The sequence below is a fragment of the Xyrauchen texanus genome, chromosome 6, assembly GCF_025860055.1.
Source record: "Xyrauchen texanus isolate HMW12.3.18 chromosome 6, RBS_HiC_50CHRs, whole genome shotgun sequence".
Lineage (NCBI taxonomy): Eukaryota > Metazoa > Chordata > Actinopteri > Cypriniformes > Catostomidae > Xyrauchen > Xyrauchen texanus.
The window spans coordinates 25,445,337-25,460,079 of NC_068281.1; the positions used below are offsets into that span (position 1 = coordinate 25,445,337).

General features: G+C 37.6%; 2 protein-coding genes across 3 annotated transcripts in view; one reads left to right on the plus strand and one right to left on the minus strand.

Annotated features, from left to right (window-relative positions):
* The first annotated feature begins 1,913 nt into the window (after window positions 1–1,913).
* Window positions 1,914–4,470, plus strand: LOC127644769 (claudin-11-like). Its single transcript, XM_052128143.1, has 3 exons — window positions 1,914–2,320; window positions 2,752–2,916; window positions 3,527–4,470. The coding sequence occupies exons 1-3, from the start codon at window positions 2,095–2,097 to the stop codon at window positions 3,790–3,792; spliced, it is 657 nt and encodes a 218-aa protein (XP_051984103.1). The 5' UTR covers window positions 1,914–2,094; the 3' UTR covers window positions 3,793–4,470.
* A 1,963-nt stretch (window positions 4,471–6,433) lies between these two features.
* The window catches only part of LOC127644761 (probable cationic amino acid transporter), a 34,809-nt gene continuing 26,499 nt past the window's right edge, over window positions 6,434–14,743 (minus strand). For both annotated transcript variants that reach the window (XM_052128128.1, XM_052128129.1), the window contains exons 6-8: window positions 12,991–13,199; window positions 11,420–12,297; window positions 6,434–10,585 (exon numbers count right to left, since the gene is read on the minus strand). In XM_052128128.1, the coding sequence (XP_051984088.1) occupies window positions 10,209–10,585; window positions 11,420–12,297; window positions 12,991–13,199 (1,464 nt within the window). In that variant the 3' untranslated portion in view covers window positions 6,434–10,208. The remainder of the gene's footprint in view (window positions 10,586–11,419; window positions 12,298–12,990; window positions 13,200–14,743) is intronic.

A 14,743-nucleotide genomic window follows, 5' to 3' on the forward strand; every position in this document is an offset into this window, starting at 1 on the left:
ACATGAGATGAAGTCTCTGTCATCTCACTAACCTTATTAAAGCTAGTTTATTCTACATGGAGAGGGTCTCCTCATGGGTACACGGTGCTTCTCAATCGGAAGGCTGTAGCCTAGTAAGGCTGGATAGCTGGTCTGCAATGCCATCAAGCACCGTTGAAAAATAAAACTTGGAATAAAAAAAAAAAAAAAAAAAAAAGAAAAAAAAAAAAGAAAAATAGGAAATAGTGTAAAGTTCAACATATTTCGGAGGATGCATCAAGTGCATACTTTGCGGCCTTCAATCACCCACAATCCAGTGTACATGTCCCAATTTATTTAAAAGTAATTGGGGAAAACGAGTCCTTATGCTGCGTTTCTTCCTCCATATCTACAAAGAACTTTCAATTTCAACTTTCAACAAAGACAATTTCCACATCAGTCATCTTCAATGCCGGATGTTCCCTCTTCAAAGTTTTCACATTGTGACCGTGGAGCCAGAAACCTTTATGACGAAGCTATGGGCATTTACTGGACCGTCTCATTCTAGTGCTGAATGATGAGGACGAGCCTAGCCTACATTCTAAGTAGGCATTCTGATTGAAAAGCAGCCACAACATGCAGACAGAAAGTCATATACAGTACTGTGCAAAAGTTTTAGCACTTGTTAAAAATGTTGCACATTGAGGATATCTTCAAAAAATAATGACCTAAATAGTTTTCATTTAGTTTTAATAGAGTGGTGGTGTAGTGGGCTAAAGCACATATCTTTTAACAGAAGGTCACTGGTTCAATCCCCACAGCCACCATCACTGTGTCCTTGAGCAAGGCACTTAACTCCAGGTTGCTCCAGGGGGATTGCACTATAAGTCGCTTTGGATAAAAGCCAAATGCATAAATGTCAATGGTACACCTTTTTCTTGGTTGTTGGCAGATAGGATTTTCCAAGCTTCTTGGAGAATTCAACACAGTTCTTCTATCTATTTAGGCTGTCTCAATTGCTTCTGTTTTTTATGTAATCTCAGACTGACACGATGTTCAGTGGGGGGGATTTGTGGGGGCCATGACATCTGTTGCAGGGCTCCCTGTTCTGCTATTCTAATCTTTTCTATTTGCAAAAGTAATGTTTGGGAGTCTAATATGTATATTTACTATTGACACACTGTAAAGCTGAAGATATAAATAACCATTTTTTAGAGAAATGCTTTTGTGAAACATTTTGTGTGTCTAAGACATTTGCATAGTACTGTACATCTGGAATGGCATAAGGGTAAGTAAATGATGATGAAAGAAATGACATTTTGGGGTGAACTTTCCCTTTGAGAATGACTAATTGCTTAGTAGGCTATTGGGTATTCTCAAGTACCTATTCTAGATATTTAAAATAATTTGTGAACTTTATTTATTGAGTGTCTCTTTGAAACTAAAAAGTCTGCTTAAACATGTTTATATATATATATATATATATATACACACACACACACACACACACACACACACACACACACACACACACACACACACACACACACACACACACACACACACACTGTCTACACTGTATCAATTTAACAAAGTAACCGGCAGAGGGCAGCCATACATTACAAATCTCGCAATTAGGCCGTTAGAGGCGTTGCACCGTTATCAAGCTACTACACAAAGTATAATCTAAATCTTATATTAGTTGTTCGGCCAGTTTTCGCAAAGACTCCGAGAATTTTGTTATTTTTACAGATTATATTCTTAAAGGCCTTTTACTATTATATTATATAGACTGTGCACAAGAGGAAAACTAGGAATGCGAGGAATAAGAGATTAGGAGTAACCTTGGGATGCATCTCTTCTCATGTGATTGGCTGAAAGTTATTTTTTTCTTTTGTATGTTCCCCTATAAAACCAATGCTAACAGTTCACACACACATTCGCTGAATGTCGAATACTGTGCACAGTAAGGACTTAAAACTCATCATGATTTTTGCGCAATGGATTAACATATTTGGAAACTACCACACATAAATCCAAGTAACCCGTCAGGTTTCAGATTATCTGTTAATCTCAAACGAGTATTTTTTTTTCTTTTGGATATACTTTTGGACAATTTTGCTCCCATTGTACACCATGGCAAATACTTGCATGCAGTTCATGGGTTTTGTGATGAGTTTCATTGGTTGGATCGGGCTTATTATCGCCACTGCCACTAATGACTGGGTAGTGACTTGTAAATATAACATGAGCACATGTAAGAAGATGGATGAACTGGAGGTCAAAGGTCTGTGGGCAGACTGTGTGATATCAACTGCGCTGTATCATTGCAAAACACTTACTCAAATTCTCGATTTACCAGGTGGGTAAAGTGATAAGCTTGCAATAATAATTATTAGTAATAAAAGGGCTTAAAAAGGTTTTTTTTTATTTATTTATTTTTTAATCATTGCAGTTATTGTTATTTGAATATTTTGTGAGCCTACTGTTTAGTGAATTATCACACTTGGCTATGGTCTTCATCCTTTTCAGCTTTTGTTGCAGTCCATTGTGTGTAAGCTCACTGGTGAACACCTTAACATCATGAATACAAAGAAGTGTATTTATATGTGATTAACAGATATTCGATGTGAACCTCAGTGTAGACGTCTGACTGAGAGAATTATTGAATGTAATTAAAAATGTAAATGTATATTACAAATGTAATTAATTAAATAAAAACTTATGCAGTGAATTATCATGAAAACCGAGTTAAAATCATACTGATCCCCCTTTCCTCAATCTTCTTTCCAGATTACATACAGACATCTCGAGCTCTAATGGTCACCGCATCGATTTTAGGATTGCCTGCTCTCGCGCTCGTGCTCATGTCCATGTCCTGTATTAACCTCGGAAGTGAACCGGAAAGTGCCAAGAACAAACGATCCGTGCTCGGAGGAATCCTAATAGTGTTGACTGGTACGGATGGAATGTGTTAAAGAAAGGTCTTATAGAAAATAGTAAATTTTTATAGCTTGTTGAATATGACTAACCATCAGGGCCGGACCAAGGGTTTTGGGGGCCCTAAACAAAAATAGTGTATGGGGCCCTACAGGTTTCTAGAAAATTCTAGTTAATTTAGAAAAAATATACGAAATGAAACGTTTCATTGATACGGTTGTGTGTTTTGTTGATTAGAGTAATTGATGGGCAAAAAATAAATAAATGGGGGTGGTGGGTGGGGCCCCGAACCAATCACGGGGCCCTAAACAAATGTTTAGTTTGTTTATTGGGTTGGGCCGGCCCTGCTAACCATGTAACCTCTAATAATGTGATTATTTCTCTCCAGAGTGATTATGTTTTAACCATTTTACCCTTGAATTTGTTCATATCTAATACTCATTTGGCCATGATATGATGAACTGTAATTTACAATAAGAGCCAGTAAATGCATTGCTCTGTATTGCTGTTTAACCTTTTGAATACTTTCAAGAAAATATTTATATCGCCAGCACTTATATTAGGGTTTTAATGCGACATACATTAAAAAAAAGCATTTCATATGAATTGTGTGTTCTTGCTTCATCAGCTTTTTGTGGCATCATCTCCACTGTGTGGTTTCCCATTGGAGCCCATCATGAGAGAAGCCTAATGTCCTTTGGCTTCTCCCTGTATTCTGGCTGGGTGGGCACTGCGCTCTGTTTGCTGGGAGGTTGTATGATCACCTGCTGTTCAGTTGACACCCCTGAATCATATACTGACAACGATAGATTCTACTTCTCCAAACAGGGCCCCACCCATCCTGGCACTGCCTCCACTTCCTCCACTAACCATGCCAAAAGCGCTCACGTGTGAGCTTGGGGATTACTCTGGTGTACTACAGCTCAGCAGACCATTAGCAACTTAACCCAGCCCATCAGATTTCTGCTCTCTCCATCTGATTTTTCACTGTCTCTCCAATCCCCCCCTCCCCCCCTTTTTTTTCCTTCATGTCAGCCGTGCCTCAATCTACAGTGGTGACACTGCGGATTGTTATTGTACAGCTGAACTGTATCCCTTTGACTCGACGGCAGGGTTAGCTGACCCAGATGTTACATAACAAGGGACAGTCGCTGGTGAAGGACCTGCTGTTATCAAGGGACCTGTACTGAAGGATTTATTTTCCATGTGGTCACTGATTGTGCACAGTACAATGTGCCTTTTTTAAGCATTGTGTTTGTAGTGAGAAATCATGTTTTAAAATCATGTATTTCATATTTTTATATGAACTTTAACAGTATTTGCCAATGTCGTTTCTATTCTGAATCTTCTTTTTTTGAAAAGGTATGTAAGAGGTACAAATGTCTTTTCATTTTGATTAATTTCAGTACAGTTTGTCAAGCAGACACAGTGAAGATAATGTCTTGCTCATTGTTTTTACTCCAACTGCCCAAATGAAATTCAACCAAAATTGGATCAAAACAGTAATTGACTGTTAATTATTCTAATACTTGTATGCAGTTTGTATGTTTATTGTAATAAAAAGTATTGTCCATGTGAAAGTGCCTCCTCTTCAGCTGTAACATTGAAAGTATTTATGATGGTAGTTTTGAAGTAATGTCTAATTTTTATACAGCAGTGGTTCTAGCTACGTGATTCTAAATGAGAACGCCCCCAAAGTTGTTGCCGCCGCCCACCCGCAAGATGCCGCTCTGGGCGCCTGCCCATTTCGCACATGCCTAAATCCGCCACTGATTTTAGATATAAATGCCTATGCACAGGGAAACTTAATTCTAAAATTCTGTCACTAAATGGAGAGTTACTCTCCAAGAGATTATATGCTGTGTAAAAAATTGAGTCTCTGTGAGTCTCAGCAGCTGCACTGTACACTGCATCATCATTAAATTTAATTCATTGACACCAATAACCCTTGAGAACACATGCAAATCAGGCATGATTTCGATATTTCTTCATTGAGAAGCTGGTCCCATTGCGACTGTTGGGCAACTCAATGACTAGCAGACAGCACTGATTGAAGGTTAACAGTTGTAATTGGTCATAAAAGAAGATTTATGCTCCAGTTGTAGCTGGTCTCCTTCTTTGTTATCTTGATAGGATCCATTCAGTGAATGATTCCTCTCATGTAAGGCATAATTTAGGGACATACTGTATAGTCAAACATCTGAAGATAAAAGCAACATGTGCTTTTATCACTGGATGTTTACATCCATTCAGACACAAGCATCAGAGACGTCAGTCACTGATGTTGGGCATTCAGATCTAGGCTTTGCAGGCCAGTCAAGTTCTTGAAAAAGAAGTCTTTCCGTCTAAGACAATTGCATGACTATGTGCTTAATTTTATTCTCCTGTTCACACAAAAATGCCATCCCAGCTGTGTATGACTTTCTTCATCAGAACACAAATTAAGATTTTTGGAAGAATTTCTCATCTTATAAAGGGTATGTCCACATACTTTTGGCTATGTAGCATAATGATTAAATCGTAAATGTTGCTTTTTAATGTTTGGTTAGAGGTAGTTAGGAGTACAGTAAGTAAAATGAAAAATAGCTTACAGTGTCTACAGTACAGTAATTTTCTTTCAAAATATGGCTTAAATGTTGTCATAATTGGAGAGGGAAAGACAGACAGAGCAGAACTGACCAGAAAAAGAAGGAAATAGGAGACTTGTAGGAGAAGTGTTGTTATTTCAGCCCTCTAAATGTTCATTGGAGAGTTCTCTGGGATGTTCTTTAGGATGGGGCAAGTCAACATTTTGAAGAAACACATGACAACCTTTATCACTATTCAAAGTGCTGTTTAAGATAATAATCATACTACGTGGAAATACAGGAACCATGACTCACTAGTTGTAGCTTGGCTGCTGGCTGTGATTTACATGGAAAACTGGTACTACTGAGCATAAAAAAAATTTGCATTTTGTGTATGTTAACTAATATGTGCTGGTACCAGTGTTACAGTAATATCACCTTTAGCATTTCTGTAAGCGAAATTCATATAAAAAATTCACTAAAATGAAAATTTACAAAAAAATACAATAAAATAAATAATTCACTCAACCTCATTCCAAATGCAAATTACTTTCTTACTTCCAAGGTACAACCAAGGAGATGTGCAGAATATTAACTTCAGTCACCAATCACTTTCATTGCATCTTAAGTTTTTTCATGACAATGAATGTCTAACATTCTGCCTAACATCTCCTTTTGTGTTCCACAGAAGACATACAGGTTTGAAACAACATGAGGCTGAATAAATGATGACATCATTTTTTTTGGTTGAACTATCCCTTTAACATAAGTATAAAGTGTAGAAGTTTTGAAGAAACTGATAGAAACAAGTAATAAAGAACAAGATTTTTGTAATATTTGTTCGATATGTTTGCATAAGCATAAAATTGCAATGTTTTACATGTATTTCTAATAAATGTATCTTTAAGAATCTATGCAAATAAATAACACACTACCAATGCATCTTCCTCACATCCAGGATGTCTGTTTATAATAGCACCAGGGTATTTTGCATCAGAAGGATTACGTAAAATAAGGACATCACATTTGATTTCGATTTAGGTTGATGACAAATGAACACAAATGACATCCTATGATTGCCTCATAGGAAAAACATTTTGAAGACCCTCCCACAGAGGGAGTGTGCTTCAGGAGAGATGGTTGTGTCGATGTCGACACCATACAGACAGACAGGTCTGAACTGTATGAATTAAACATAACAACATGCTTTGATATCTCAAAACCATGTTGTATTACATCGACATATACCACCACTGTAGCAATGACAATGGAACATCGATCTGTTGTGTGTTTATCTCATTCCTTTGCATAGCTAGTAGCGCTCCCAGTATGACCAGTATGCTTCCCTTGCACTCAGGTGCTACACTCAGATCTGTGTTATTTTAGGCTCACCACTCCACCCCACAGGAAACAGAGCGAGCCTGTTTACACAAGCCACCTATGTGAGGATATTTTTGACCTGCTGATTTTGGGTTGTTTGATACTGCCTTTAAGCAAAAGGAAAATCAAGAGTCACGCTTATCTGATATGCAATAAATGACTTTCATTGTTGCATTAAAGCAATACATCTCATTACACAGTGCAACGGGAGAGCAAAACCACAAGTAGAAGAACAATAAATAGATTTTTTTTTTTTTAAATACATCCACTTCATACCTAAATATACAGCAGAAACACGTTTCAGATTTGCAAGGGAAGCCAATCTCCAAATTTTCTGAACAAATAACAAACACGCTATGAGAGCAGGATAGAAAGCTCACAAAGTACAAACACTGTACCTTTTCTCAGAGACAAATAAATAACAAATAGTAGCTGATTTTAAAAGCATTTGGAAACATTGTAGATCGTTTTTTTCTGACAGGTTTATAATCAAATATCTCTGTAGTTTTCAGTCTAAGCATCAGATCTAGGCATTTCTAATATTCAAGTAAAGGGATAGTTCACCCAAGAATGAAAATTCTGTCATCATTTATTCACCCTAATGTGATTGTATTTCTTCAGTGCCATCTCAGTCTCTATTTACTTTCATGGCATAATTTTCCCATGCAATGAAAATGAATGGTGACTAAGGCTAACATTTGGCCTAACATCTCCATTTGTGTTGCGAGGAGGAAAAAAGTCAATATGGTTTTTGAATGACATGAAAGTGAATAAGTGAGTGACAGAATTATTATTTTGGGTGAACTATCCCTTTATATCAAAACTACTACATCAAAATCCCAAAGACTCCAGTTTTATCTGTCTAAAAAGAGGGCATTAAAAATATATACATTCATCACTTTTCTTTAGAAGTTCTGCTGATCCCCATAACAACAAAAATAAACACACCAACGGTGGCCTAGCTACCTACAGAGTACATGAAGATATTAAAGCCTGTAAAAAAATACTTCTCATTTCTTTGTCTTGTATCTCCACACTATTATATGGTGCTCTACTCTATGGAAATAAAATGCTGTCATTTTTCATATACAGTAAACAAAGGTTGCAGACTTTGGCTTGCTTTGTAAACAGAGGCCACTCAGAAAGAGGAGGGGTTGGAGGGAGGATACCCTCATCTCTCAGAATGCTACATTTGAGTTACATCAAGTCTTTCAAAGGTCACCATACATGCAAATACTCAAAAATATAGTTTGACTCTGGGCCCTGTACACTTTCAGCAAAATGCCACAGCAACAAAGTTAAAACCAAGCCAGGCCCCAAATAATGCTCTATATACTGTGCTGGTGGGAAAATATATGCAAAGATCTTGTAGATCTCTATCCTTTTTTCTCTTTTTTTTCAGTTTCAAAATAATTTTCACACATAAGGAAGTATGGATTTGAGGCCTGGCTTGGTTTTCTATTTCTTGTTTCTTTTCCCCATTTTTTGGCAGGAAGAGCTGTAGCACAGATACTGTAGAGTTGGACTTGACAAGTCGGTTGAACGGTATGAGAATTATCAGGGAGAGAATAGCAGAACAGCACAGCCAGACAGAAATTTACAACACACTTCCCTCTACATGCAAATTGCACAATTTACCGTCTTTTCTTTTTCTATTTTTAAGGGACACTGACCGGACAAGAGACACAAATTGTACTGTGTTCACACCATTGTAATTTACACAGAGCTGCCTGCTTGCAAGGATGAATCTGTGTCACCAACACAAAGGATGAATGGATGGTCGGTAGTGAAATATGATGGCTGACAGGCACACTAACTTTCACCAGGTAACAACCATGGACATAACTCCTTATGTCAAAAACAAATTAAGAAAAACATACTGATGAAAAACATGAAAGTATGAAAAATAAACAAGCATGGACATCATGATGGTCATATTTAAAGCACACACAGACAAATGAAGGCACTATTGCAAGCAAAGTCCATCTACTATTTGTGACAACCTACAGTCCAAACCTCACTTGGGCTAGAAATAAGAGTGGAAGAGAAATAAGCCTTTTATTCTCTGCTCATGTCAACCAAAACTGTGAGGCCACACTGACTTAAATCTATGCAATTTTAAAATTGATTAAAAAAAGCAAGTGTAGCATCTCCAGTAAGTTACTCAAATCACAAAAGTCTGTGCAAATTGCTTTAAGTGTTTTAAGGTGAACTACTGCAGCAAGGGCCATGGCAATGTTTCTGCTGGTTTTATATTGACTTCACATAAAGACAATGTTGGGGCTAATAGATATCAGCTTAAGTAAAGGAAGTGATGCAGGTTCCATGGGTCATTTTGGGGAAAGGTGTGAACATGTGATAACTAACTGGGCTGCAGTAAACTACAAACCAGAGGGCAATAAATATCATGCTATTTAATGCCATTTTGAGGGGAAACTGCTGCTTTCAACTGAAACAACAAGTGGTATGTATTTAAGTGCTTGGTGGGTCCAACTCGCTCTCATGACAAATCATAATAGTACAAGATGGCAAAATCTTAAAAATGTTTACAAGTTGACTTGTACAAAAATTTACAAGTTCAACTCCCATAGAGGAGCAAATGGGAAACTGGTCCATTGGTTCAATGGATGGTATTATTCAAATGTTTCTAAAGTTTAACCCCTAACCTAAACCTTAATCCAACCATAAAGTCTAATCCTTTAACAAAACCCTAAACCCAATGATGTATGCATGGAAAAAGAAAGAAAACCTCAGGTTTGGAATGAGACGAAGGAAGCGTAATACAGGTTCGTAACATACATCAGTCATTTGTATTGTATAAATAAGCCTAAATATGGAACGAGTGACCAAATTTGTGCACAGACGTCAGCTTTATTAAAATAGTGTTAGGTAGAAGGCTAGCTAAATTCTGATGCCACCATTGTATCGACATTTAAATTGATATTGACTGTTTGTTGATTGGTTTATCTCTATGGAAATAAAAGTCAAATATTTTCGTACAAGACAAGTTGTATCTAAAGATTTCACCATCTTGTACACATTATTACAAATTAACATGAGTATATGTCGGAGAGTATGAGGATCTTAACATGGATACAATAAGAACTCTGGACCAAAACATTAAATGAAAAGTCTAAATAGGGATATTTGTTTTGTGTTATCTGATCACAAAATTATTCATAATATATATATATATATATATATAAAAAAAAAACATCCTGACCAATCTTATTATCCTATCAATAGTGATAAATGGCTGCAAATCATGGAACGGGAGTAAAATAAATATTCATTGCAGAGAGATAACAACCTAGCCCAAGGGTTCTGCAGTTGTTGGCAGACAAGTACATTCAAATTACATTCTCATTCCAAAGGATCATCCAAATTGTCGTCTACTACCAGTGCCTCAAAACCTGGAGCAGCATTAGCAGCTTTGCTTTTGGCCCTGCTGTGTGAGGAGGATGATGAGGTCCTGTGGTTGTCCACACTGTCTGGGCCATCAGGCTTAGGCTCCCTCTGCTCCTGGCATTGCTGTTTCTGGTGTCCACCTCTTCCCTCATTGAAGCCCCAACTTTGGTACTGCCCCCCATCTCCTGAAGGGTACAGCTCATCATTCACTGCTAAATTGTCATCCACGCCCATGTCATAGCGCTGGTATGTGCTTGCATGGACCTCTTCCTCACGGGCCGTAATCTCTAGGGTGCTGTTCCAAATGCTGTAGCCAAAGTAGATCAGAACACCTACAGATACGAGCACACACAGACACAACACACACAGTGGACACAGGCATAAGGTAATGCACAAATGTAATTCACAGAATAAGTGAGGGATATCATTTTATAAAGGTTTTGTGCAGACCAATTATATGCAAGTGTTTTTTATTTGAGTTTGTCTCTCCACCATCAAAGGTTTAAAGGAATATTTTACCCCATAATGAAGTTTCTGTTATTATTTACTGAACCTCATGTTGTTCCAAAACCATATGATTCTATTTTTTGTAACCATGGAACACAAAAGAAGAAATTTAAAGGATCTTCATACATCTCTTTTCCAAACAACAGCAGTTCAGAGTTACCACTTTTGTCAAGGTCCAAAATAAATAAAAAAAACACCATAAAAGTAGTCTATACGACTTGTGTGCTTTACTCTTCTGAAGCCATACAACTGAAGACTAAAATGGTTTTGTTGGAGAAAGTCCGAAATGTAAGTTGTTTTGCAATGATAATTTCCCCCTCCAATGAGCTGTTTACCGGATCAATCCTATTCGTAAAGGAATTGTTCAGTTCGATTTGTGAACTGGATCTACTGCTCTTTACAAAACAGCTCAAAATAATAATTTGTTCACAGTCATTGAATGCAAAACAGCTGCATCAAAATTCCTCAGATTTATCCTCATGTTCCACTGAAAAATAACATAATTCGGGTTTGAAACGACATGGTAAATGGATGAACTATTTCTTTAATTCATGCAATGCATTGCAGACTGAAGAAACAGCCATAAACATTGGTTGACATTCCATTCATATACTTTGTAACTTTGCCACTTATCCATTTATTATAAATCAAAAACTTACCCACAAAGCACCATACACCAAAACGGATCCATGTGATGTTGGAGAGCTTGAGCATGAGGTAAATGTTTACTAGCATAGCGGAGGCTGGGACAAAGGGTACGCAGGGTGCCATGTAAGGCAGGCGCTTTGGGTTCTCAGGTTGTTGAATGATGATAAAGATCAAGAGAGTGATGACCAGCATTAGCACCACCAGCAGTAGCACGGCCCACCATTGACCCTCTGCGATTTGACCTGACCCGAAAATGATAAGGGAGCAGAAGCAGAAGATGAGGATGAAGAGCAGGATGACACAGCGGGTGACAATACGCCCGGTGGCCACAGTGGGCCTGTCCATCTTGCCCGGTAGGCCAAGCCGAATGCGCATGGTGTAGTAGCGAGGCCCCAACAGCTTCTTTAACTTTGACAGGTACACGCTATCCGTCTCATCCGATTCAATGCCAGAGGACATGTCCACAGTACCATAGTTGGGGTGACTGGCTGAGTAGGTGGACTTGTCAGGCTTACCGATCAGCATCTCGCTGTCACCCAGTGATGGGAGATTCTTTGCTCCACAGGTGTTGGTTGGAGGTCCTCCAAAATCATCAGCCTCACTGACCGGTGAGCAGGCTTCCTTCTCGCATTCAGCCAGCACACCCTCTTTATGCTTGCCATTCTGCTCTGAAAGGAAATTGATAAAGCCGTGGATGTCTCCTTCAGGCTGGTAACGCAGCAGTAGCACACACACTGATACTAGTGTGTAGGCTAGCAGGGTGCCGATGGACATCATCTCGATGAGATCCCTCAGACTGACCAGCAGAGCCAGCAGAGCTGAGAGGAACCCTGACACCACACATGCCACTGCTGGAGTCTCTGTGTATGTGCTCACATTGGCCAGGAACCTACATCATACAGCTGTTATCAGATTGTGTATAGGACAACTTCATGTGAAATGATCAGTAAATTGACAGCTCATATGGACTAATCTGATATCTATCATCCAAACATACATTTTGTCAAAGGAAATGTTAAGTTTCTATGACAGATACAATATTTGGGCTTTGATTTAAAATGTAAGAGCACTAAATTTCTTTTGTTACTGCATGATGGCAGGACCTTAGTTTTCCAGCAGAGAATGATTTTAAATGGCATATTTAATCATTTGAAAGATAGTGGGGTCCAAAATTCTGAGACCACTTAAGAAATTGCTTCTATTTCCATGCAATACAAATTATCTATTATCAGCCAGACTATTTGAGTGAAAAGTGATCAGAATTGCTTAGTATTTGGAATGTTTCTTTAATGTTTTATTGACAGCATGCACACGTGCTGGCATGGACTCCACAAAACCTAATGATCCATGTTGTCCCAGCAGCATGATTTGAGAATGTTCCAAGTTGGAACAACGGAAAAGAAAGCAAGAAAAACTAGTCACTGTACAGAATCTAGTGCAGAATATTAAGTATGTCTTATTCAATTTATATCATAAGTTTTTTTAAATCACAGATATGGACTTTTGGACCCCACTGTGTAATGGAAATATCATTACATTAACTTGTAGAACTCTTCTTTGTGGGTGATTATTTTTTCATTACCTGAAGAGCAAACCATCTTCTGCCATGGCGTAGATGACTCTTGGCAATGGGAAGAGAGAGCCCAACAAACTGACGGTAAGTCCAGCAATGGAGCCGATGGCCACTATATATTTGGCAGTTTGGAACCCATGTAGAGAAAACATTTCCATCAGTGGAGCATCTGAATCAATTTCAGTGTAGGGGACCATAAGGGTTAGGATCACACTGACCTGTGAGAGAGACAGAGCCGATGTGTGTGTTTATAAATATATTACAAAATTCAACATCTTCATCCTTTAAAAATCTCTATGCAAACACAAATACAGTATACAGTACATGCACACACAGAGAACTGAAGTGACAGGACTAAAATAAATCTATCCAATACCAAAGCAAAATGAGATATGGAGGGGTTATTTCTGCTAATTGCTCCTAATCAGACAGTTCTGTAGCTGTGAAAATAAACAGCCATTTTGGTAAAGGCAATTCTGTTCCATCAAAACCAAAACAGAGGTGAGAAAGAGCTGAGTGTGTGGAGGATATAAAGATGATCATATTGAAGGAAACAAAAAAATATAAAAATGAATACAAAGAATATATAGAATACTGTGTTGAAATGCAGACAGATGTCATGTTGGTGAGTTAGCACCCATAGCAACCTCCTACAGACAGACTGCACTGCAAGGTGATAAAGAGGAGAATTGTAAAAAAATAAATAATAATAATTCAGATATGCTTCCTGATGAAAACTATAAATGGTTTATTAATCTCTGTGAACATTAAGACTAGATATTAAAGCTGATGTGTGTCATTTTGTTTTTTTAGATTAAAATCTAAATTCTTTCTCATATAACATTTTAATATGTAGAGTAAGCTACAAGTAAGCCAACTGGCTTAACCAATGGTGTGATTTCAGGGTGGGACTATCTGTTTCACTGCCAATGGAAGATTGGGGAGTTTTCAGAAATCTAGTATATTTGCGGTTCCATTTTGTGACACCAGTGGACGGTGCAGAAATGACCCACTTCAGCCTTAAAGGAATATTCCAGGTTTAATAAAAGTTTAGCTCAATCGACAGCATTTGTGACCATTTTGATTACCACAGAAAATTGTTTAGACCCATTCCTCCTTTTCTTAAAAAAAGACATTGAGGCACTTACAATGGAAATGCATGGGGCTAATTATTGTAGGATTTAAAGGCAGAAATGTAAAGCTTAGAATTTTTTTAAGCACTCGGCAATAATTCTTCTGTTCAAATCTGTGTATTGTTTGAGCTGTAATGTTTTTTAAAATGTGTTTTTTAATGGTTGTGTCGTCATGGCAACAAAGTTGTAAAATTGCATTGCTTTTATGACAAAAATCATGGTAGCAAGCATAATTTTTGCGTCTTGTGGCTATACTTTTGAAACAGTGAGTATTTTAATGTTTACGGATTGGCCCCGTTAACTACCATTGTAAGTGCCTGTAACCCAGATTTTTGCTTTTTTAAAGAAAAGAAGGGACAAGTCGAAGTTCATTTCTGTGGTAATCAACAACATTATACCACAAATGCTGTCAATTGAGCAAAACTTCTATTTAATCTGGAATATTCCTTTTTTGCTGTCTTGTTTTAAACATTTTAGGGGGTGTGTCTACAGGTGGCTTTTTTATTGTAATTTTTTCTCAGTTTTTATATGGAAAGGTTTATTAAGCATAAACTACATGTGAATATCATAATCAATACTAAACATTGAGAACTTTATCACATTACTCAGACACATGTCTCAATCACATT